The sequence below is a fragment of the Mobula birostris genome, chromosome 23, assembly GCF_030028105.1.
Source record: "Mobula birostris isolate sMobBir1 chromosome 23, sMobBir1.hap1, whole genome shotgun sequence".
Taxonomy (NCBI): domain Eukaryota; kingdom Metazoa; phylum Chordata; class Chondrichthyes; order Myliobatiformes; family Myliobatidae; genus Mobula; species Mobula birostris.
In genome coordinates this window covers 13,535,109-13,561,646 of record NC_092392.1, presented here as the reverse complement: position 1 = coordinate 13,561,646, position 26,538 = coordinate 13,535,109, and the positions used below count along the sequence as shown (strand labels likewise).

At 40.3% G+C, this 26,538-nt stretch overlaps 1 protein-coding gene across 5 annotated transcripts in view; it reads right to left on the bottom strand.

The window, feature by feature from the left end:
* LOC140187008 (plexin-B2-like) overlaps positions 1-26,538 on the bottom strand; it is a 254,710-nt gene that overhangs the window by 73,318 nt on the left and 154,854 nt on the right. For all 5 annotated transcript variants that reach the window (XM_072241869.1, XM_072241873.1, XM_072241870.1 and 2 more), the window contains 9 exons: positions 24,501-24,680; positions 14,971-15,093; positions 14,526-14,626; positions 12,195-12,321; positions 11,588-11,747; positions 9,952-10,072; positions 8,939-9,050; positions 5,010-5,111; positions 4,828-4,923 (listed from right to left, as the gene is read on the bottom strand). In XM_072241869.1, coding sequence (XP_072097970.1) covers positions 4,828-4,923; positions 5,010-5,111; positions 8,939-9,050; positions 9,952-10,072; positions 11,588-11,747; positions 12,195-12,321; positions 14,526-14,626; positions 14,971-15,093; positions 24,501-24,680 — 1,122 coding nt within the window. The remainder of the gene's footprint in view (positions 1-4,827; positions 4,924-5,009; positions 5,112-8,938; positions 9,051-9,951; positions 10,073-11,587; positions 11,748-12,194; positions 12,322-14,525; positions 14,627-14,970; positions 15,094-24,500; positions 24,681-26,538) is intronic.

Genomic DNA, 26,538 nt, shown 5'->3' with positions numbered 1-26,538 from the left:
TGCAGGTGAAGAGGCAGCGTGTGCCTACAACATGTTTGCAGTGGAAACAGATGAGGAACCGCCTGAACCATGTTATGCCACAGTCACTGTCAGGGGAAAGGAGATTAAGTTTGAGATTGATTCAAGGGCTACTGCATCGGTCATTAGTGAGGAGACCTACAGGAGGACATGGGGGTCCAACCTGCCTCCCATTAGGCCATTAAAGCTCAAACTCAGGACCTATACGCGGCAGCCCATACCTCATTTAGGGGTGTTATATGTGGACATTTCAGCCAGGGGTCAGAAGGCTGAAGCCAGGCTAGTGATAGCTAAGGGCAGGGGACCCAGTCTTTTGGGTTGTGATTGGCTTCGCAAAATCCGGCTAAACTGGCACGAAATTAAGTATGCACACATGACGGAGGACATTCTGCAGCGGTACAGTGATATTTTCAAGTACAAGCTGGGAACACCGAAGGGTGTGACAGTGAAACTCCATGTCGACCCTGAGGATACACCACGTTTTTTTAAGCTCAGGTCGGTGCCCTATGCCATGAAAGGCAAAGTCGAGGAGGAGCTGGAACGTTTACAGAGGCTGGGCATTATTGAGCCTGTCCAGATTTCAAGGTGGGAGGCTCCCATTGTTCCAGTTTTGAAGGCAGACAAAATGGTGAGGATATGTGGGGATTATAAGCTTACAGTGAATCAGGTCTCTAGGCTGGAGGAGTACCCGTTGCCACCGGTGGATGACCTGTCAGGGGGTAAGCTGTTCACAAAGCTGGACATAAGCCACGCCTACCAACAGCTGCTGCTCGACGAGGATTCAAAGGAGTATGTCACAATTAATACGCACAAGGGATTATTCAAGTACAGTCGCCTGGTGTTTGGAGTGGCGTCCAGCCCTGCCATTTTCTAAAGGACAATGGACACTTTGCTGCAGGGGATTCCACACGTAGCAGTGTACCTTGATGATATTTTGATCACGGGGGCTATGGAGGCGGAGCATCTGGCTAACTTAGAACGGGTGCTGAAGAGGCTCGCAGACGCAGGGCTGCGGTTGAAACGTGGAAAATGTGTGTTCCTGGCATCGAGTGTGACTTACCTGGGACACAAGATCACAGCTGAGGGGCTTTGCCCTGTGGAGGACAAAGTGAGAACTATTAAGGAGGCCCCAAGCCCTAAGACCGACACGGAACTCAGATCATTTTTGGGCATAGTGAATTATTATGGCAAGTTTCTTCCGGACCTCTCAAGGGCTTTGACCCCACTGTATAAGCTGCTTCACAATGACACTAAGTGGCAGTCGGGTGAAGAGCAGGAGAAAGCTTTCAAGGAAGTGAGAGAACTCCTCCACTCAACAAAGCTGCTTGTTCACCATGACCCAGACAAGGAGATCACCCTGGCATGTGATGCCTCGCCCTATGGAGTCAGGGCAGTTCCCTCACATGCAATGGAGGACCGTTCAGAGAAGCCTATTGGTTTTGCTTCATGTACCCTGACAGTTGCAGAGAAGGGATATTCACAGCTAGACAAAGAAGGTCTGGCCATTGTTTTTGCGGCCAAACGCTTTCATCAGTACCATTATGGATGCGTATTTACAATTTATATAGACCACAAACCACTGATGAGCCTGTTCAGTAAGACTGATGATCCTGTATCAGCCAGGATACAGCGTTGGGCTCTTACCTTGTCAGCCTACCAGTACACTATAGTGTACAGAGCGGGTGGGAATAATGCAAATGCCGATGCACTGAGTCAACTACCTTTACCTGAGACACCTGTTAATACACATGTGCCTCCAGAGACTGTGTTTACATTGGAGAGGTTGTCAGAGACACATGTAAAGGCAACCCAGATCAAGCAGTGGACAGAGGGGGACCCAGTCCTGTCCCAAGTCAAGACTTTTCTTTTACGAGGTTGGCCCAGAGTCATGGAAAGAGAGGAACTGAGGCCTTATGCCAAACGCAAGACAGAACTCTGCAGGATGGCTGCATTTTCTGGGGGGGGGGGGGGGCGAGGGTCATCGTGCCTCCCCCTGGCCGTTCACAGATTGTGGAGGAAATTCATGAGACTCACCCAGGAGTGTCTCGAATGAAAAAGCAAGATCCTACGTTTGGTGGCCAAGAATGGATCAGGATCTGGAGAACAAGGTAAAATCATGCACGCAATTGCAGACTAATCAGAATATGCCACCACCAGCTCCTTTGCACCCATGAGAGTGGCCAGACCACCCCTGGTCTAGGCTACATTTGGACTTTGCTGGCCCTTTCATGGGGCAGATGCTTCTTGTCATGGTAGATGCGCATTCTAAATGGATCGAAGCCACATCATGAGCAACATCACAGCCCCCTCAACCATAGACAAACTCAGGCAAGTGTTTACAGTCCACGGACTGCCTGACACTCTGGTCACTGATAATGGCCCGATGTTCACTCGTGAACTATTCAGTGAGTTCATGCGGCAGAATGGCATTCGTCACATTTGGATGGCCCCCTTCCACCCAGCCTCAAATGGTTTGGCTGAGCGGGCTGGCAGACAGTGAAGGCAGGCCTGAAGCAGATGACAGGGGACTCCCTTAGCATTCGGTTTTCACGTTTCCTGTTTAAGTACCGCCTCACACCACAGACTATGACTGCCCGCACTCCAGCAGAGATGCTGATGGGGTATAGGCCCAAGTCAAGATTGGACCTGCTGCGCCTGGATATGAAGACAAAAGTGGAGAGAAAGCAGGAAAAGCAGAAGGGGGGACATGATCAACAGGCGTGAGAGAGGCAGTTAAAACCGGATGACAATGTCTATGTGAGAAGCAGTCAGCAATGGCAGCCTGGGGTCCCATTCTTAAGAGTGGTCCCATCTCCAATGTTGTTAAGCTGACTGATGGCCGACGTCAGGATCATGTGCGCCTGCGTCATGATACCGGCTCAGAGGCAGACAGTTCCATGGAGTTTCCATTTGTGAGACAGACTACGGTGGAAGCATGTCCACCAGTGACTTTACCAGAGGGCGAGACGCAGGCAGAGGGGTCCGGGTCCCCTGAGGAGAATGGACATTCTCACAGAGACACACAGACCCCTCTCACGCCCCCAAAACCAGACCCATCCAAAACACCCTCACCAGCAGTGCCTGCTGGGTCACCGGGGATAGTGCGCAGATCACAGCGCACTCGTAAACCTCCTGACAGACTGAATCTTTGGTGGGACAGTTTATTTTGCATTGTTAGTTTGAATGTTGAATCTGTCATGTCTTCCAGATGTTTTGTATTGGTAAACTGTTGCTAAGGTACTAGTATAAGTTTTCAGGGGTACGCAAGTTAATAACACCACTGTTTTTTATTTCCTAGTTTTTTACATTTGGGGATGTTGGATTTTAAAGGGGGAGAAGTGTTGTAATGTAAGTGTAACTAAAAGTAAGTTAATACTAATTAGGATGGGGGGGGGGATCTACTTCCGTTTTTGTTCTTCCGGTGGCCCTCGGTACATAGTGTCCCCGCCATGCCGTACGGGTTGTGAAACCCTCTGTATATACGTAACATTTTGAAGTTTGAGATAAAGTTGTTTCTTTGGCATGAAGTTGTTGAGTGTGCCTTTTTCAAAGTAGAAGTTACCACAGGCATCTTCTGCTGGATGGGAATGGGGCATTCTTGCTTGCCTTCTCTTCCTTCCTCCCAATACCCTGACCACCCCCCCGCCAACCCTCCACTGACCCATAACAAATAGAGGGGGTGAAACAAGGTGAGCAGAGCTGGATGTGCTCACTCGCTCACCTAGTCAGAGAGGCTGGCTCTTCTTGTGCTTGCTAACTCTTCCCATTTAGAGCTGTTTCTCCGACCCTCTCCCACACACTGTAGTCCATTCCTGACCTATGAACAGTTCGGGTTAAGAACAATTCTCAAAAACAAAACCTGGGGAATGCCTGCATACAAAAATGATGGACATGGACAGGTCGACCTCCTAACAGAGATGCCTTAACCCAGAAGACTTAGGTTTAAGGTGAGGAGTAAGAGGATTCGTAGGGATCTAAAGGAAACAGAAGTTCACCCAAGCGCGATTGCAATCTGCGGTGCACTAAGAGGGTGGAGGAGGCACAACGTTTAACAAATACCTACATGAGTGGTTGAATTTCCAAGACCCAGGAGTCAATGATACAAATGCTGGGAAATGGGATTAGTACAGACGGACACGATGATCAACATCAACGTTGCACGGAAGGGGCTGCTTCTGTACTGTATGGTTATGAATTAATTATTTATTACATGCATAAAATTACAAAAATGTTGAAGTCACCTAAGGGTTTATGGATTTCTTAATATTTGATTAATTTTATTCTATATAATGTCCTCACTGTTACCATCAAGAAGGAGGTACAGAAGCCTGAAGGTACACAATCAGCAATTCAGGAGCAGCTTCTTCCCCTCTGCCATCTGATTTCTGAATGGACATTGAACCCATGAACACTACCTCACTACTTTTATTTCTATTTTGCACTGTTTAATTCATCCAAAAACAAACATATATATATATATATAATACACACACACATACACACACCTACTGTAATTCAGTCTTCTTCTGCTGTTATTTTGAATTGCATTTACCGCTGCCGCAAAGTCAACAAATTTAATGACCTGATTCTGGTTCTGTTTTCACTTATTATTTTTTAATTCCGTCTCTCATTTTTATGACTATATTGATTTATCTTTACAATCTATATAAAGCAATGTGAGCCTGCATTTTCATGTATAAAAGGTGCTACATAAATTATTATTACTAATACCATTATTAATAGCTGCAAGCTTAATAAATCATAAAATTACATCAATCTACAAGCAGCACATTGAGTTGCATTACTAACCTTAATAGCACTGGAAAAGTTACCTAATGTGGTATTGTTCACTCTAAACGTCTTGTCTCTGAAATTATTAGTAATTACCAGTGTCATCTTCTTCCCCTGTGTGAATCAAACACATGGAAACTGAATTGCCCATCTCCCATTTCGCAAACTAAATAAATCAAACACTTTCTTTTTGAACTTACCTGATAGAAATCTAAATTTTTTCCTTTAAATGTAATACTTCTCTCTACATCCACTGGAATGAGTGATGGTGTAGGATCTCCAAATTGTGGACACTTTTCAGCCTACAAACAAACAGCACAGAACTAAACTTTAAAAAAAAAAGTCAATTCAACAACTTGGAGAACAGGTAGTAACAAAAACATAAATGTTGACAAAGTCTTTGGAAGGGTACCTGCCTAAAATATTGACTGCTTTCTACTTCAACCAAACAGCTCCATTCGTATAAAATTTCTCAATTTTTGTTATTGCATTTTCATTTGTGAGGGGGGGGTTCTCAACCACTCTCACAACAGCAAACTTCATTTAGATTAAAGAATGAGAAAATAAGAAAGCGTAAGAGGACAGATTCCACTCCAGGAATACAATTCAACACAGAACAAAGAAATAATCTGATGAAGCAAAATCTCGACTGACACACCAGTGCATTAACAAAGCAATACTGTACTTTCCTTTGGCTAAAACGTTAAACTGAGGTCCCATTTATTCTAAAGATGGGGAAAAAATGCTCATGATCCCATTCTGGTCAGCAGTGGGCCTTTCTTTAGAGGTCTTTCCCTATAATTTTATGGGAGTCTGCTCCTGGCAAATTGACTGCTAGATTTCTGGTATAGTATAGCAAAAGTGACAATATTTAAATAATACACTTGTTGGTTAGGAAGTCCTGAAAGACATCACCACTTCTGTAATGACCTATTTGTTTGGATGACCAAGTTATATTCCAGTATTTGGTTGGTTTTATTTTGATAATTTGTAGATCATAAACTAAAATTTATTCAACTTTTACATTTTGTCTGTAAAAGACACTTTCTACATCTGAATGAGAACAAAGCGGTTCTTCTTACTTAAGCAACACAATATCTGCCTTTGCAATAAATTATTCAAGTCTGGAGTCTTTGGCCATCAGCTTGGGAAACAATATTGGCAAGTCCCATATCATCACTGAAGCAAAACCTGAATGACTCTTACATTCTGGGTCTTCTAGTTGTTATTGTTTGGCTGTCTACTCAATACTCCTTTGACCCACTCCTTTATTAAAATCTACAGTTCCCTTTCTTCAATTACATCCCACTACAACAACCATGCAAAGCACAACACAATTCATTTGTTATTTCAAACATGCATAACTCCTTGCATTTATTCTCACTCTTACAGTATAAATACAATGCTCTTTTAACATCCCTGTGCCTGAGAGGTGAGCAGGCTGCAAAGGGGCCTATTTCTACTCCTTTCTCATGCTCGAATGTTCCAGTGTGTGGAATATATTCTAGCAATGGAATATTAGAAGCAGCTTCTCCCAGTTTTCTATTTTAAGTTCATACTCAACACAATGTGAACACAGGAAAATATGAGAAAGCCACTTGGCCCCTCACAGAACAACAGGAATTCTGCAGATGCTGGAAATTCAAGCAACACAAATCAAAGTTGCTGGTGAACGCAGCAGGCCAGGCAGCATCTCTAGGAAGCGGTGCAGTCGATGTTTCGGGCCGAGACCCTTCGTCAGGACTCGGCCTGAAGCGTCGACTGCACCTCTTCCTAGAGATGCTGCCTGGCCTGCTGCGTTCACCAGCAACTTTGATGTGTGTGGCCCCTCACAGGTTACCCACCATTCCAGATAATTTTGGGATGACTGTCCAGGGACTCACCTCCTACTTTATCCCAGTTCCCCGTAGCCTCCAAGTCCCTGGGGGTCACTTTGCTATTTCTTCTTTAAATATACCCAATGATCTGACTTCCACAACCCCGTGGAGTACAGATTTCCAGAGGTTCACCATCCTCTGCGAGAAATTCTCGAACATCTCCTTGTTAAGTAACTTAGTTGATATTCTCCGACTTGTGGAAACATCTAAATAGCTATGCCCCCGAAAGCTCTTGTATAATTCAACAAGATCACCATTCATTGCTCTGAAGGAGAAGATCTAATTTATTTTGCTTTTGTTATAACAACTCTCATGTCCAGTATTAGCCTCTAATGCCAGTATATCCTTTGCTTAAACACAGGGACCATAACTGTGCATGGTACTCCAAGAGTGGACTCCCTAGTATCCTACAGAGTTGCAACAATCCTTCCCGACATCTAACTTCCAACCTTTGTAAAAGGAACCAATATGCCATTTGCCTTCCAAACGATGCAAGCAGCTGCCAACTAACCTTTTGAGATTGCTAACCAAAGTTCCAAAGAGCTCAAAGTGAATCAATTATCAAAGAATGTATATGTCACCATATACTACGCTGAGATCCATTTTCTTGCAGGCATTCACAATCATCATTCCTCCAGTGCCAAGCCACTTTGTTCTTCCTCTAGCACTCAGCTAAGTGCGTAATTCTCTCTCAATGTCTTTTATTTCTTTAAGAGCCACTGGTCATCTTCCAGGTTTTGTCATTTTGGATAAGGCACAACGGCAGGAAAGAAAGTCAAGCCCAGGGCAAGAAGGACAGATGGGCAAATATACAAGTCCTTACCAACAGCAAGCAGAAAACTCCAGTCTTTACTGAGTTCCAAACAAAAGCAATGATGATTAAAGGTGGAAAAGTTGGACTCAGCTGGGTACCAGCAAGTTTACAAGATCATTGAATTCTGAAAACCGTGGCTTGCCTCTTATTACCTTGTTAATCTTTATTCTCCTCAAGATAAAATTGACCCACAGTACTCACTTTCTGGCTCATATACAAACAATTATTTTTACGATGAAGCTGAAGATCACCAGCTCTCACCAATATGGGTGAATGTCTTGAAATAAGAAATTCAATTCCATGCAACTGTCTTATATACAAGTGTGTATTTTTACATTTTAAGTAGTCAAATTAAATTAAATACTTAATATGGTGTCATAAATAGTTCAAATGAGAGGCAAGCTTCCATGGCATTAAAAATGGGAAGTCAAGTATGTTAAATATGCAAGACCAAAGTGCTTTTAACCTTGCTTTATTTAAAGTCAGGGGAACTAATTCAAAAGGCAAGGATGTAATCCAGTTTCTACTGTAAAGGTTATACTTCTTCTATTTGTGTTTCTAATATTAAGTTCTGCTTTTGCTTTTATAATGAAAACTATGTGAAATTATTATTTTTTAATTGTATCAACCCACCAAAAGCAAATAGCTGCACTATAGTAGCTCTATTGAAGAGAAGATGGCGGCGCGACGCAGCGCGCAGCGGCCACTCCGGAATGAATATCTGTTATTTGTTAAGTAGGATGCCGTGCACAATCCTGCTTTGATAGAGACGGACGTGAGAAGCACGAAGAAACATCTGGTGAAACTTCTGAAACGCCTGTTTCGCTGCCGCTGCTACTGTGCGATCCAGAATCTCCGGAGGGGAAGGCCCCAAATCCTCGGCTTTGCCTGTTGCTTGGTGGCTGGGGCCGGGGTTGAAGCGCTTGGCAGAGATGGTGCTCGGTGCTGAAGGGCTGGTCGGAGGCTCGAAGTTTTCAGACGGACTCAGAGTCAGCTGTGGTCGGGTGCTTCCAGAGTGCTGCATCGGCAAGTTTGCGGCGCTGGAGGTTCATGGCAGGGAGAGTTTTTCTTCCCTCTACCGTCTGCATGAGATGATGAGGCTATCGGCACTTTGAGATCTTTTTTTTTACTGTGCCAATAGTCTGTTCTTTATCAAATTACGGTATTGCTTTGCACTGTTGTAACTATATGTTATAATTATGTGGTTTTTGTCAGTTTTCATCTTGATCTGTCTTGTGTTTCTGTGATATCATACTGGAGGAACATTGTATCATTTCTTAATGCATGCATTACTAAATGACAATAAACGAGGACTGAGTGTCCTCATAATCTAATCTGGATATTTTATTAATTGGTGAAATATTTCTTTATTGAATTACATGTTTTTTTTTATTTTCATTTGAGTTTGTAGCAGTTTGGACAACAAGCCAAATCTTACCATTTTACTTTTAACGATATTGGGTTGGCCTTCTTTTCCACTGCCATCTTTGCACATATTTTCAGCCATATCCCAATGACAGGTCCAATTGCTCCCTACACAGGAGGCGCACCTAAAAAGTAAACGTGCCATGTATATTACTAACTCTTAACAATTATTAAGTCCCTGATTAACACTACTGTTGCTAACCTTAAGTGAAACATCTCATTAGCACCATACAGTAAATGAAATTGATCAACATTTCATGGAAAATAATCTCTCAGCAAAACATTGGCACTGGCTTATTGGTACAATGATATTAAGTTACAGCGAAAATATATTGAGGTTGCTCTGAAATTACATAACCCCGATGTCAACAATGTGGTTGACTCTCTCTTTCAGAAAAAAAATGAATGAACATAAAGAACTATAAATGGTGACACTTGCAGCAATTTTCAAATAAGCTGAAGGAGGGCATATTTAACCTCCTTAGGAGCCAAGGAAAGTCATGAACACTGCATACCAAGTTAAACAAATTTGAAGACTAAAGCATGCTCCTAGATAGAGCCCAAGCACCACTGTATAATAAACATCTTCTTTCATTTACTGACAAGAATGTGATGGATTTAGTTATCTCATGTTTGAACAATAGAGCTTTGTCTGAGTCAATAACAGTAATACAGGTGAGAAATTTGTACGCTACCAACTAACCATTAAAGCAATCAGACTTGTGTATGAGGTCTCAAATCTTAAACTGAATTTTTCTCCTTCAAGGACTCGTGAGAGTTCCTCATTCCTTTCCACCCTCCCCCTCCCTTATAACCTTCAGAAATAATCTTCTTAAAACACAGAATTTCTGCCTATGTAATGCTTACCTTGGTACAGCCATAGAGCAACCTATTGGGTAAATATTAATAATCAGTATTCCCTAAAACACACACTGTTGAATGAAACAATAATGCACAGCTGCATTAAAGTGACAACACACATTTTAACTGGTGTGCTCAATTACTTTAGAATGGAGAAGTACTCACGGAATATTTGGAAACAACTTCATAGCAGCACTGCAGTCATAAAATGAATAATATGTCCTTGTGAAAGCTACACTTTTTCCTCCGCTGACATACTGCAGATATACTTCAACATTAGCATAATCTACAGAGGAAAATATATTAATGCTATTTTAATTCTACTTTATGTTCAACATTTTAAAGAACATGTTGTAACGAAATCAAATTCCAGTTTTGCATTTCAGGTTGAAGGGAAGCATAGTATCATGTATTACAAGAGAAGGAATCATTATCACCAGCTGTGTACTTCAGTTCAAAGATAAACGACTAAGAATTCTTGAGAAACTTAGAACATAGAAACTTACAGCACATTACAGGCCCTTTGGCCCACAATGTTGTGCCAACCATGTAAACTACTTTAGAAACTGCTTAGAATTTCCCTACCTCATAGCCCTCTATTTTTCTAAGCTCCATGTAACTATCTCTTAAAAAGACCCTATCGTATCCACCTCTACAACCGTCACCAGCAATGCATTCCATACACCCACCACTCTCTGTGTGAAAAACTTCTGACATTCCCCTTGTATTTACTTCCAAACACCTTAAACCCCTCGTGTTAGTCATTTCAGCCCTGGGAAAAAAAGCCTCTGGCTATCCACACGATCAATGCCTCAAATAGTGAAATTTCTTTTGTGGTATCTCCATACACATGCTCATCGAGGTATTAACCAAATCTGAGAAACTTTATGTATATCATTGGAAACAATAAAGGGCCTTGTCCTGCTGTTGGTTGCTATGTTCTGTTTTGTTGTGTTCTGTTGAGCATTGTGGGAATACTGCACTGGTTCCAGAATGTGTGGCTACATTTTCAGGCTGTCCCCAGCACATCCCTGGTCGCGATGTTTGTTAATGTAAACAATCTATTTCAATGTTTCAATGTACATGTGATAAATAAATCTGAATCTGAATCAGAAAAAGTAACAATTAAATTCAGATTGAAAATGCTGCAAATGGAATGTAATTTGATAAGCAAAAAAAAATTCAGAACGATGTAGCTCCTCAAATGGAATACTAATCTATTTCTCCAGTTCAGGTAATGATCGGGAGTGAATTTCCAAAGTATCCTCTCAGTTATCTACAGAAGTTCTTGCAAATTCTCCCTGGTAATAATTGCGTGATAAATAATGTTTTCAATATATTTCTCCTATCATCATACACAATGTTATGATTGCACTTAATTTAAATCTGATTTCCTGCATTGTGTCAACTCTCCTAACTATAATAATGGTTACAAGCAACAATGGTTCACTAATATCTGATGGTGACCTCTGACAGGAGTGGTGAAGCAAGCACGAGAGACACACTCTAATAGTTCTGTGGCATCGATCTTTACTGAGCTTCATTCCCCTGGAGTCACTAGATCGCAAGGATACAAGTATTTCCTAATTATGTAAGTAAATTAAAAACAAAGGCCTTTCGTTTGTGACTGACAATAGCTATAGACAATTCTTTATATTTTCATTAATTCAAGTATAACCATTGATACTTTTAAAAAAGCAGCCTTGGCAACATGTTTTTATCATACTTAAATTCACAATTCAAATGTTCAAAGCGTACTTTTAGTCTCCTTCAACAAATACCCTTCAGTGTGAGAACTCACCTTGACCCGGAGGTGTAGCGTTGATATGATCCAAAGGAGGAGACTGACAAGTTACAGACCCTTCTGTGAAGTTCCTTATAGCCTCTTTAACATCACCGAAAATACACTCAATCCGGTCACCGTTTGTCAGAGCAGGGAAAGGGTCAATGTACAGTTGTACCTGATTAAAAAGATACAGAATTATTTTACATGGTTTATAAATTGACGTGATCAGAATACATAACAATCAGAGCAGATGCCTCAAGTTGTATTTAAATATAATACTGGTTGTAACTGCAAACCACTTTACAAAGTCCGAAGATGCAAGAACTTGATACGGTTCTTTGAAGAAATTACAACTCTGTCCAACAGAATGGTCAGAATAAATGCATTTGTTTAAAAATGTAATTTTTATTGGCACATTATTTTCTGGAAAAACTTAATGCAGTTATCACGAAAAATTGAAGCAATTACCAGGGAAAATGGACAATTATCAAGCATTCTTGGAATTTCTTGAGAAATATTACAACTAGGATGTTTAAACACACAAACAGAATCATGAAATTAGTCATTACTTCCAGGACATTATCTAACATTAAAACTTTGAACTACAAGTAATGATGCTTACCAGGTTTTGTTGATTTCGACTCATGTTCTCAGGAACGGCACTAACTACTGTCACACATCTCTTATGCAAACTCCACAGCCAATGGTCTTTTTCACCAGCTTTGGCACAGTCCGACCTCCTTGAGCAACTGATAAACACATTAAAAGCATTGGTACATCTGAAATTATTGGTCTCAACATATTCAGAATTTCAGTTACTGTGGTAAACTCTATATATATATATGTTGTAACTGGGTTACCTGTCTGGACATGCCCCTCTGCTGACTGCTCCTGTGGCTCCTCCCACAGACCCCTGAATAAAGGCGATTGCGCCATTGCTCCTCCCTCAGTCCAGGGCAGATACTCAGCATGGACGTTGGATCATTTACTGTTCACAAAAGCCTTTCAGTATTTACTCTACTTCCAGTCTTTTGGAGTAACTGATAGTGCATCAGTTACACAGGGCAAGATGGCTGGAAATACCATATTGTGCCCTGGTCGCCTTATTTAAGGGTGTTCAGGGAAATTTACTGGGCTAATACCTGGAATGGGATAGGCTAAGGTTATGTCTACTAGAGTTTAGAAGACTGAGATGGGTTGTGATTGAAATGCACAAGCTCTGAGACATCCAACAAGGTAGACTGTGGTAAGGATCTTTCTTCTCGTGTGAAGAATCTACAACTGGGGTCTCTGTAAGTAAGGAGTCACCCATTTAAGACAAATATGAGATAGTTTTTTTCTGAGCAGTCTGGGACGCTTTACAACTCTTTTCCTCAAAGGCTGGTGCAAAATGAGTTGGATATTTTGTTCAAGGCAGATGCAGATACTTGATACATGAGGCTATTAAAGACTGCTATAGGTAGACACTGTTTATGGATCTGAGGTTGAAATCAGATTATCCATGATTTTATTAAATGGCAGAGCAGGCTTGATGAGATAAGTGCCCCACTCTTGTTCTCAATACACTAATTCATGAATGAAAATACCATTCGCTGGGCTGAACTATGAACTCTGCCATCCCAACAGTTTCGCCATGCTGAAATCAAGACTCAGACTTAGACTAAGACCTGGAGAAAACCAAAAAAGCAATTTCTCCTCTAACTTCTTCGTTGATATTCTGTGGTGGTCTCTGCTATGCATCTAATCATTACCTCCAATTTATCACTTTTAATTTCCTCTCCCTCGGTACTTCTCTCCCCATTTAAAAAAAATTAATCTGATGTTTAGATTAAATAGCTGTACATGATTCTGGCCTCCAAGATATTCTGAAAGCATTTATTTGAATAAGTAAACACTTCAATACCAATCTGTGCAAATATTATTAATAGATTTGTAGGAAGCTGGTATAAAGTTAATAAAGGAACACTATATTGACAGCAAATTCTGGATAAGAAAGTAACTTTGAATACTGTACCATTGAGGTCCTAAACAAAGAATGGAATTTGTTTCAATTTTAATACAAGAAACTACAAATATGCTGGTAATATTTTACATGTTTGTTTTCAGTTTAAGTTCGCCTTCCCTCAACAATTAAAAATGCAAGGCAAATAATTTACTGGGCACAGAAATACTGTTGCTTCAGACAGACCACAATAAGTTTGACCACGGCCTCACAGCCCATTCAGTCATCAAGAAGGGCTGAATTAGGAGGGGCAGAATTTCTGAATTGTTGTGCAGATAATAATGTGGATACAAGGCTGCTTAATTATAACTTAAAAATATAAACTCAGCCTCAGCCAAGGCAGAAGATGGGAAAAATGTTTATACCCATGCCTGTGCAGGAAATAATCAGCAAGAAAGTTGATCCAATGAAACCCTTCATAGAGAACAGGATGAAAAAAAAGTACAAAATAAACTAACTGAAACAAAAATAATCCTAGGACATACAAGTGGTTAACATCTGGATAGATGAATTAATGTTTCAAACGCAAACTCTGTCAGTAGGAACGCAAATAAAGAAGGATTGGGGGTGGTGGAGAAAAATGTTGAGAAAATACTTCGTAGTAGCAAAGGATGTGTAATTCAGCCATGAGTTGTTGAAGCAGAACATAAAAGCTTACAGCCTTAGTTAAGATTTTTTGAGTAGCTTTCATCTTGCATATAACAATTCAGTAACCTCGTGTGCCAAATGAAATTTATAGGTTTTCTCAGCAGCTGTCATCTAATATTTTATTACATGTAATTAGAATAAAATGAGCCATTTCATTCAGGTGCTTGGCCTTCATGAGAGAAAGTGGTTTGATCTCAATTAATTACTTCCAACTGCTTCCAGGGTCTCACTTGAAGGTCTGGGTCATAGATTAACCACAGCTGACAGCATCACCCCAAAAGCATCAAGATTGGCAGTACTTACATTCCCTCAGCTGCACACCACCCACAGTAAGGATCTTTGGACGCAATGCAAGAATCACAAGTTTTGTACTTTATGCATTCCTGTACAGGAAGGCGAGTGACCTGAAAGACGAGTTTTTAACAAAATAAAAATGAAGCTCTGCTCATTTTAAAGTACAAAAATTGAAGTCATTAAACAGAATATTTTCTGTAAAGTAAATCTGCCACAACAAGACATCCTGTAGCATTATTCCAATCTATTTCATAAAAGATACATGTACAAAAAGTCAGCAACAGCTTCAGGTTACATATCAAAAAAGTTGGCTATCTTTTAGAGAACTGAATTTTAACCGTATGTGTACTATGACAGAAGAATCAATACCACGAAACACAATGTTTGATGCTTACCTTTCAGTCTAACATATGGTACAGTAAATTGGATATAATTAATTCACAGAATAAATTACCTGTTTATCTGTCATGACATATAGGTAATCTCTTTTTGCATCGAAAACAAGGTCACTATTCACTGGGCTGCTTGAATTCATATAAATACTTTGATATTCTTCTGCTGTTTTATCCAAAAATACCTGTTGAATAGTGAACATTGTCACTGCTGTATAAGAAACAATGCAGTACATAATGCCAATATAATTGCTGAATGAATAGCACAAACATACAAGTTGCTTCTAAATTTTGAGAACACCAAATTTTAGAAAAACACCTGTCTTGAATTTAAAATAAATTTCTAATTTGCTCTACAAACTTTAGGATAAGCTGATTAAGGTCTGAGACCTCGGTAAAAGTTATCTGAGAGCTCAAATCTCTTGGGGTGCCCAAACTTTTGCATGGTGCTCCTTTCCTTTTTTCCCCACTCTAAAATCATACAAAACAAAATTAGTACATTAATCTTGCTTAAAATGTTGAAAAGAATGTTTCACCTTTAACTTTATGACTTTTGGAGATCAGTTCATCTTCTACTCACTTAACTATTCACAGTAACAGAAATTTTGACCGGGGCACCCAAACCTTTGCATGCCACTGTATATCCTTTGCCTTCCAAATTGCTTCCAGAAATTCCAGCCATTGCTGCTGTGCCGTCATCCCTGCCAGTGTTCTTTTCCAATCAATTCTGGCCAACTCCTCTCATGCTTCCGTAATTCCCTTTATTCCACTGTAATACCGACACATCTGACTTTACCTTCTCCTTCTCAAATTTCAGGGTGAATGTTATGATCACTCGCCCCCAAGGGTTCTTTTACCTAAAGCTCTCTAATCAATTCTGGTTCATTGCACAACACCCAATCCAGAATAGCTGATCTCCTAGATGGCTCAATACAAGCTAGCTGCTCTAAAAAGCCATTCTGTAGGCATTCCAGAAATTGCCCCTCTTGGGATCCAGGACCAACTTGATTTTCCCAATCTACCTGCATATTGAAATCCCCCATGACTACTGTAACACTGCCCTTTTCACATGCATTTTCCAACTCCCATTGCAATTTGTAGGCTACACCTTTAACTCCTGTTTGAGAGTCTGCATAGAACACACATCAGGGTCTTTTCTACCGTTGCAGTTCCTTAGTTCTATTCACAATGATTCAACACCTTCCAACTCTATGTCACCTCTTTCCAATGAGGTGACTCCATTTTTTTTTTACCAACACAGCCATACCACACCCTCTGCCTTCCTGCCTATCCTTTTGATACAATGTGTATCCTTGGGTGTTACACTCCCAGCTATAATCTTCTTTCAGCTATGATTAGTGATGCCCACAACATCATACATGTCAATCTGTAACTGTGCTACAAAAGTTCATCTACCTTATTCCATATACTGCATGTTTCCAAATATAACAAGGGTGCTGTGTTTGCTCTTCTTGATCTTGTCCGCCTTTTGCAGTCAACAGGATGAGTTGCAATGTAATTTTGCCCTATTATCAGCCACTCCTTGTTAGGAGCCTCATTACCCATTACCTTTGTAAAACAACTACCTCATCCTCAGCACTATCACTCTGCTTCCCATTCCCCTGCCAAATTAATTTACTGCTTTTAACAATTCAGTTCAGCAAAATATGAACAAGTTCAGTCAAATATGAACAAATATGAAAATACTGATATAATGTAGTCTTTTGAATAATAAATGCAAAATTCTAAAAAGCTTGATTTTATTAAACAAACACACAGATGTGTTCAACTCATACAACATGCCACGACTCCCCAGGATATCTTTCAGCTTTTTCCAAAAAATACAAATTAAGTACATTTATTTTTTGGCTTTTATTGTACTTACCATCAATTAAAGCAAACTATTTATGTAACTAGGTGTCTTGTTCTCTGATTAATATTTCTATTTTTGATAAAATGTAATTATTGTATGCTGTGCAAATGCTTGTTTCATCCTTAACCCCTAACTCCCCCCCTTTAATGTCTTCCAAAAACTTGGTGAAACTTCTTTCAAATTACTCATCTTGAAAGAACTCTCAAAATCTATGATCATCTGAAGCTTGCACACCCACACTAGCTACTTCTTACAAAGTTCCTGGAAGAATGTTGGTGACAAATGAAACAAAAGAGGATTGCTAACCTTTTGATCGGGTACGCCTCTGACCACTTATAACCATTATGCACAAAATTTCCCAAACAGGACACAACTTCCACTTTTGAAACTTCCTTTTCCTCCAACTGCACTGAAGGATATAATTTGGCTATGTTATCTTTTAATTGTCCTTCTATTAATAATGGCCTAGGCAGGAACGAGGGAGAATAATTTAGAAACAGCTATTTTTGGGCAAGTCTACATCTGACGGGGGGAGGGTCCTTGAAGTCCAAGTGCACAGAGTGCAGAATGGGTATGTTCTAGTAAGTAGGAAGGACAAGGATGGCAAGATAAGGGAACCTTGATAATGAGAGAGGTAGTGAAGTTGATCAGGAAGAAAAAGTAAGTGTATCTAAGGTTTAGAAGGCTAAAATCTGAGCTTTTGAGGATTGTAAAGAGAACTCAGGAAGGGAATTCGGAGAGCAGGAGGAGCCATGAAAGGTCCTTGCCAGGTAGAATGAAAGAAATTTCAAGGAATTCTGTACATTCCACTCAACAATAAAGGAGAGAACTTGTGCTTGGAAGTGAAGGATATGGGCAAGGTTCTAAATGAATCCCTTGTATCTGCATTTACAAAGTGGAAAGATGTGGTGGACAGAAAAACTAATGGTAATATTCCAGCACATTGTGACATTAACCATAAAGGAGTTGGGTTTCTTGAAGAGTGTCAAGGCGGATAAGTCCATGGGGACGTGATTGAATATATCCAAGGTTATTGAGAGGGACAAGAGATGAGACTGCTGAGACCTTGACCAAGGTATATGTATGTTTTCTAGCTACAGGCAAGGTTCTGGAGGAGTGGTGAGTAGTTAATGTTGTTCTGTTGTTCAAGAAAGGAAACAGTGTTAATCCTGCAAATCATCAACTGGTGAGTCTTTAAGTCTGTGCTTGGAAAGCAATTGGACAGGATCCTTAGGGAAAGGATTTAGGAACACATGGAAAACCATGTCGTAATTAAGGACAATGAGCATGGCTTTGTGTGGGGCAAAGTGTGTCTTATTAACTTGAGTTTTTTTTTGAGGAAGCGAACAAGGTGGTTGATGCAGTTCGTGCTCTCTATGTTGTCTGCATAGATTTTAGTAAGACGTTAGAAAAGGTCCCTATGTTAGGCTTACCCAGAAGATTAAGATCAATGCTACTTAATTGTTTGGATTTGGAATTTGCTTGCACATGGAAAGCAGAAAGTAGTGGTTGAGAAATGACAGATAAAATGTAATCCAGCCAAGCGTGAGGGTCAACGTTCAAGATTGCTTAATGTCATTTCCAGTACACAAGTATAAAGGAGAACAAAATAATTGTTACACTGGATCTGATGCAGCACAGAAAAAAAACCAAAATAATATAAAGAACATGATAATAAAAAAAACAAATATAAATACACAAGACAGCTTACATTATATACATACATTGATTGTATGTCCATAAAGTGATTGCTAAACACAGGACCACCCGTACACAAGGAGACTCTGATAGGAGATGATAAAGCAATGGTAGTGGGGTTGCGGAGGGGTGGGTTTGTGGGTGGAGGTGCTGATCAGCCATACTGCTTGGGGAAAGTAACTGTTTTTGACTCTGGTGGTCCTGGTGTGAATGCTACGTAGCCTCCTCCCTGAAGGGAGTGGGACAAACAATCCATGAGCAGGGTGTCTGGGATCCTTCATGTTGTCACTGGCCCTTTTCCAGCACCTTTCTGAATATCTGTCCTTGATGGTGGGTAGGTTGGTGCTGGAGTTACACTGGGCAATTTTGACTACCCATTGCCAAACCATATTGGGAGATCAAATGTAAAAGATTTGTACACAGTTGATGGCAAGATCCTTAAAAGTGTTGATGTACAGAGGGATCTTGGAGTCCAAGCCCATTATCCTCACAGGTTGATTGGGGGGGGGGGTTAAAAATGGCTTATGGCATGCTTTATTAATTGAGCTAGTAAGTTCAGGAGTCAGAAAGTTACGTTGCAGCTTTATAGAACGCTAGTTAGGCTGCATCTGAAGTATTGCATTCAGTTTTCATTGCCCCATTAGAGGAAAAGGGTGCAGAAGAGTTTTAACAGGATGCCAGCTAGATTAGAGGGCATGTGTAATAAGAAGAGGTTGGATAAACTTGAGCTGTCTTCTCTGGCGTGGCAAAGACTCCTGAGAGATCTGATAGGAATATATATTATGGGAGGGACAGACACAGTAGACAACCAGTATATTTCTTCCAGTGTTGAAATGTCTAAAACTGAAAGACGTGCATTTAAGGCGAGGGGGACAAACTTCAAAGGAGACATATGGGGCATGTTTTTTTTCATTTTTACATAAAGAATGGTGGCACCTGGAATCCACTGCCTGTGTAGTAGAGGAGGCAAATACAAGAGATGCATGTAGACAGGTTTTCTGGCCTCCAGAGGCATATTTTGTTTTGTATGTAGTTTGTTTTGTATGAACATCACTTCCTGTACATAAGCTGCCTTTTACATCATTTCCTGCACAGGTACTTTGGATTCCAACTTGAAGCAAACACAGTAGAAAGACATCCATTTCCATCCACTCTTTATTTGCCCTTGAAACAGTAAAGTTCAAAGTACATTTATTATCAAAGTATGTATACTATACACAACCTTCAGCTTCATCTCCTGACAGGCAGCCACAAAACAAAGAAACCCAATAGAGCCCATTAAAAAAAGAAAATCGTTATACACCCAAAGTGCAGAGAAAAAGAAACAAATCGTGCAAACAATAATAGTAAGCAAATAACATTCAGAACTGATGTTCACAAAGGAGAGTCAACAGCCACGAAGCCAGTCACATGGGATCCAGGAGACCATTAGATGCAGGTCGGAGGTTCAGCGCAGAGACGAGTAAATTACAGCCCATCCTCTCCTCTGGCCTTAAAACCCTGAGCTTTTCGATCTGGTCCAGTGCTCAAATCAGCCAAACGGCCGGTCATTGCTCGCTCTTGGTCTTGGGTCAGGCCCTGCCATTTCGATATGCCCTCAGGAATCCGGCCAGGTACTCTTGGGCTCAAGCCTGATTTATACTTCTGCGTCAACTCAATGCTGTAACCTATGCAAGTGACTGACGCGCGTTGTGAGTATTTAAACTTGGGCCTGCATCGCTCTGCAATTCGGGCATGTCACGCATGCGCACACACCTGTCCGCGCAAGGCTTCATGGTCATGGTAGTCTTTCTCGGGGTAAACAAGAAGCAAGCGTCTTTTTTCGTAAAAGCGAAATGTGTCCTCCATAATTTCAGAGGTCTGTGAAGCTTTATGGAAACCATTGCAACCAGAGTTCCTTCCCTGCCCTTCAGTCGCCCAATGGGAAGCTATTGCAGTGTAGGAGGAAATGCGATGCTACCAAGCGGACCAATCATAGCTGTTGCGGTCTGCGTTGCCGCGACGCACAGTTACATTTTGGGAGAGGTGCGTGTCAGGCTACGGCATAGGGATCCGTGTAGGCTCTGCGTAGGGATTGCGGCCAAGCTGTATGTACGGCATCGAGTTGACGCAGAAGTATAAATCAGCCTTCAGGCCCTGCCGCCACAGCTCTGCTGCTTCAAATCGCCTCCAAGTCCGCTCCTGCAATGGCCAAACATTGGCTTGTTTCCTGCTTTCGGGCTCAGGTTCCACTGCTTCGGTTCGACCCATACACACCACACCGCAACTATCCTGCACCATGGAGATTTCAGTTCACACCGCAAAAATGCCAGGTCCCACAGGTGGTTCAACTCCGAAAGGGAAGATACAGGCTACTGATGGCAGTGGTTGGTTTTGAGAAAAAATGTGAGTAATGAAAATAGTTAGTAGTTTTGTTTGCTGCCAGTAAGTCGTCGCTGTACTTCACCAGCAACATTTTATCTGATTTTTAAGTTTTATTAATATTGGTAAATATTTAGTAGATGTACTTTGAAGGAAGTATTATGCTTATCATTTATCAGTAGTAAGCAATTTTGTGCTACAAGTTCACTCTGGTCTACACTGATTGTTATGGAATGTTGCATGTGTGTGCTACCCTGGTTAACACTCATTATGAGAATAATCAATAATCTAAAATGCTTGGGGCCAGACGTGTTTCAGACTATGGAGTTTTTTGGATTTTGGAATATATAATGAAACAGCTTGGGACCGCCTTAATTTCCAACTCTGAGTTTACCCGTAAGGAGACTGTTTTACACTTGATTCATCACACGTATGTACTAATGCAGCCATTCAGTGTGTCAGATTTTCATCAGCGATGATCTTGGCAAACTAATCAATGAATTTCTCTGCTGCTTTGTGATCAGCAGACGCTTTATCGTGACAAATCTTTAAAAATTTAATTCTGTGCCTTCTCTTAAAATTACTGCAACTAGCCTGCTGAATATATATAACTGTACTTTCAATTTCAGTTTGTTGTGATAGATCTTTGATTGTTTCATGATCAGCATACCGTAAAGCGGCAAATGTTCATTCCGACACTGATTCCAATACTCTTTCAATACAAAATGGAGATCTTCACTTTTCGCTTTCTGCAGTGGTTTTCTATTTTTTCCAATCAGTTCTGTTCATTACATATGTGAGGTCAAATTGCAAAACCACTGTGGCGCACAGCGACTTGCACGCTGCCTGGAAATCCTCCCAGCGTCTTGTGGCATTTTCCATTTGTGACATCATGTCAGGGCTCAAAAAACTTTGGATTTCAGAGGTTTTTGGATTTTGGAATTTGGATAAGGGGTGCTCAACCTGTATTAGTATATTCAGGTGTGCAATCTTTCTGTATAGAATTTATTATGTTTTACTTATCTTTCTAATGAACCTTGAAGAAAGCTTACAGCTCAGGTAATTTTTGAGAATGTGCTAATAAATTCTGTACACACGCACTACGAGGGCAGTAGAATGGGTAAATGAATGTGCAGAGAATAGAGAGATATTGACTATGTGTAGGCAGAAATATTAGTCTACTTAGGCTTTTAATTAACTTTTTAATTAGTTCAATGCAACACTGTGTATTGAATGGCTGATTCCTGTGTAGTTCTGTTCTATACCGAACTGTTACAACCAAATGTACTTTCATCTTTTCCCTCCTTGTCACTTTTCTATGGCAATCACTAAAATGTTTTCTTCTGATTGCCAGCATCTCTGACACAGAGCATCAACTGTCAAGAGTAGTTCAAAGCCATTTAATATAAACCTACCTTAAAACCAAACACATTCTGTTCCTCATCATGCAATTACACCCAGGTCAGAACAATCTTATGCAAGAATGTAAAGAACACTGATTTTGAAGCATCTCATCCCTGAAAACATTCTTAAGTAAAGGGTTTTTACTCAAACTGTCAACATTATAATCTATGCAAATAAGGTTACTGAAAAAGACTGCCCTCTACCATATTTGTTAAGAGTGATGCAAATGTCATCCTTCCTTACTGAAACTGTAGTTGTAGGACTGGCTCAGGAATTTGTTCATTGTCAATCAAGAAAACTGACTGAAATACCAGAGGTTTCGTTCACTGTAGAGTAGCCTGGTATGCACTATGGAGCTGTCACCACGACTTGGGTTTTTGACAACTATTATCGGGTCTGGTGATGGTAAGAAATGAAACCCACTTTCTGCATCACTTTTCATTCTCCATTTGGTTGAGCTGAGTTCTGTTTATTTTGGACTTTGTTCTTTTCAACACATTTTTATGAGCCTTGTTTTAACTTTGAGGTCTGAATTAAAACGAAACATCTGTGGCTTAAAGCCATTTTCAAAAGTCAGTCTACCAGAGAGAAAGTTGCTTTGTTTCCCAAATTGTTTTGAACTGGTTAATAATTTCACTTTTACCATTCAGTCACTTGTATAGAGCATGTAGAGAGGCCGATATATAGTTTAAACAACGGTCTTTGCCATGTTTTTAGAACAAGGGCATTTCTTTGAATTCATTGCCAGTCCTTTAATTTAAAAAAATCACTTGGAGTTCCAATATATATGCAAAAGAGCATTTACTTTATCAATGCTTTTTGATTTGTACATCTTCAGGTGATGAAGCAGTCCAGGTCTGCATTAGGCAAAACCTTATCAAAATTCAGACTTAAGTGAGTAGAAATATTAAAACTAGATGATTTATAGTTATCAGCCACTCTTACAGGGGAGAGTGTAATAAACTCCCCCGCTTTTTAAAGTAAAAAAATGAGAAGTCTCTTCCTGACTCTTGGCTTATGATCTTCTCCTATATTGCCTAAAAAACACAAATGAATTCTTATTTTCTGCATGATCCTGGAGGCTACAAGAGCAGGTCACCAGTTCTTCTGCGGCAAGCGGGTTATCTCCAAACCTCAAAGCCTTTTCAATAGCCATATGTGTCAAAGGTGTGATGGAATGCCCTTCAGTGACCTGGGTGAATCAGCTCCAATGTTATTCGAGTCTCAGCTCAATTCAGAGAAAAGTAACAAGACTGACTGACAGTTATCCACAACTCCTGCCCTAGTGTTCCCTCTCAACCCTCACCATATGTATTCTCTGACTGCTGGACATACTGCTTACAAAATGTAATGTAACAGATGTGCAAAGGCATCTTCAACTATAAATCCCAGACCTTTGGCCCTTACTGCTCAAAAAGACATAAAGGTAACAGGTAAAAAGAAACACCAGCATCTGCTAATTCCCCTCCAGACCACGCACTATGCTGAATTGCAAAGGCAATCACTCACTCCTCTCTACTCACAAAATTCTTACTTAACAGCAGCTTCTCCAAACTAATTAAAGATGGACATTTTATGTTGAGTTTACCAGGGACATTTAGATAAATAAAATTTCTTTGCTTTGCTTTAATTTTCTTTTATAGGAGGTCTAACACTTTCTCACAGGGCTTCTGTGGAATGTTGTCAATACCAAGCAGTTTCATATGCTCCTCACCTTGAAGATCCTTGCATATGTCAACCATGAATTAAACATCACACATGCATGCTTCTCTATATCTGTTCATTACAGGCCAGTCTCTGACGAAGGGTCTCGGCCCAAAACCTCGACTGTACATCTTCCTAGAGATGCTGCCTGGCCTGCTGCATTCACCAGCAACTTTGATGTGTGTTGCTAGTTCTCCAAGCAGTGTTGTGTGTTTGACCTAACCACAATCAGGTTCAGGTTCATACTCCAGAAATCAATACTCTTTCTTTTCTACACCACAAGCTCTAAGATTCCTGACTTAGATATAACTTTCCTAGTTAGTGTGTATTATTGACAATTAATCCTTGAGGAAAGTGGTATATTTACAAATTATCTTAATCTTTTTCCATCAGATAAAACTGAAACTAACCATGCCCTAGCCAAACTTTACTTGAAATGTAAAGAACCGTTTCTACTTTCATTTTAAGCTTACAAACCAGTAGTCCAAATTATACAACACATGTATCATTTTTTCTTGATTGAACGAAAGAAAGTTTCATCATAAATCTTACCTTGTGAATTTTTCCATCTATGCTGCCCAAAAAGACAATTGTTTTGCTATTCTCCACAGTCACAGCTATCGCTGATAAATTGGTCTCACATTCTATCTGTGGTTTAGCGGAAATACCCTTGCTACTTGCGATGGGATATGGGAGATGTTCACCGCTGCAAGGATATTCCACTGCTTGATTCTGGTGCAACAATAAACAACAGAATAAAAGTTAAGTCTAATTTTCATAAATGAAGGTGAATAAGTAGAAATATTCTTTCATATCAGTCATAAAAAACCCATAAAATTATTTTCTATTTATTTTAGCTGGCTTCTGGAAAAAGCATTGCAACTTGGACGGCACGGAGTAACAAATATCTTTCTAGGTCACAAAGTGTTTGAATTTTGTGAACTGTAACTAACCAATTAGAGCCATCTCTGTGGAGCAGAAGTTAGGGAACATCACACTAAACACTCAGCTTTCGGTGAGAGCATACTTCAAAATAGATGCTTACATTTGGCCCAAGTGTATCAATGATGTTCTGATGCCTAAAGTCAAAATAGCAACAGATATCTAACCAATGCTCTAACCTTTAATGAACCACTGTAGTATTGTAATTTCACTTTCAATACCATTTCTCAGTCTTTCTTCTGATGCCTGATGTCCCCAAATATTTGGCCATGTCCATATTATCCGTTTTTGACATTTGCCCCATTCCAGCAAATATGTCATAGATTCAAAGAGCACCACTGCACAGAAACAAGCCATTCAGCACATCTGGTCTGCACCAAACCTATCGACCTGTACCTGGAGCATAGACCTTCATCCCTTTCCCATCCATGTACTTATCTAAATTCTCTTAAACATTACAATCGAATCCACATCCACCACTTCTGCGAGCAGCTCGTTCCACACTCTGGATTGAAGCAGCCCCATCTCAAGCTCCTCTTAAATATTTCACCTTTCACCCTTAACCTCAGTGTTAAGAAAAAAGTGCCACTGGAAAACACAGCACTGGAGTTCAGTGCATAAAAACAGATCTATTTTCTCCACACATGTGGCTGGAATGGGATAATACTGCCCGAACAAGCGTAGACTCACTTCTTATTTAAATAAACCATCTGATCCCATAACTTGGATCAAGCTGAGCAGTACAGCCTAAAAGTTACAATATCACTGTAACAATATCTCATGACATTTCTGCCTAATGTTCCGGATTTCAGCACCAAAACGGGAAGGGTCTGCCTCCACTTTGCTAATTCTTTTTATGTAACCAGCTTAGTGAGAGCAGATCTTAATTATGAACACTCAGGAAATAAATCAATTCAGCACCTTCAATCAAAGCCAAAATTCTTCATCCATCATGATGAAATATTGCTGAACATTTTCCAATCCAGCATACCACATTCAAAGTTGGCTGAACACTCAGTATTTTATGGATTTGTAAGGACTTTGCAAAGGGTTCCAGAAGTACAACTTCAATACTCTAACTATGATGACAATTTCTGAACAGAGGAACAGAAGTAGGTCTTGCAGCTGCAAGCCAGTTCCATTAACTTAATTGCATTTACCTGATGCTTCCAATCTATACTGTAGTATAAATTTGCTTTGCACTGGTTAAAGTGATCTCAAAACAGTAATATCACTCAAATCAACATGCAGTTTTTTTTTGATCAGCTGGTTTATAATGTATGTGGAGAACAAAATTCTCTTGACTCAGTCTTACTGCTTGTCTTGCTGTTTGGCATTTTTGCATCCAAAGTATATGATCTGACAATCTTCCTGCTGTACAATTTGGTGAACCTTTCTTTGTCACCCTTCTGCCATTTACTTCTTCGTTGTGGGTTTTTCCCCTCAATTGAGAATGAGAATCCTAATTTAGTTGAGGAAAGAATTCAGAGATTCATACTTCCCTGAGCACAGGAAGAGATGGTTGACAAGAGACAAGTTTATTCTGTAACACTGTCTTAAGATCTGAAATATCCCAGATCCAAGGATCAAAGGGCGAATGTAGAACAGGTGCCCAAGTTCCTAGGAAGAAGTGATGAATATATGGAGC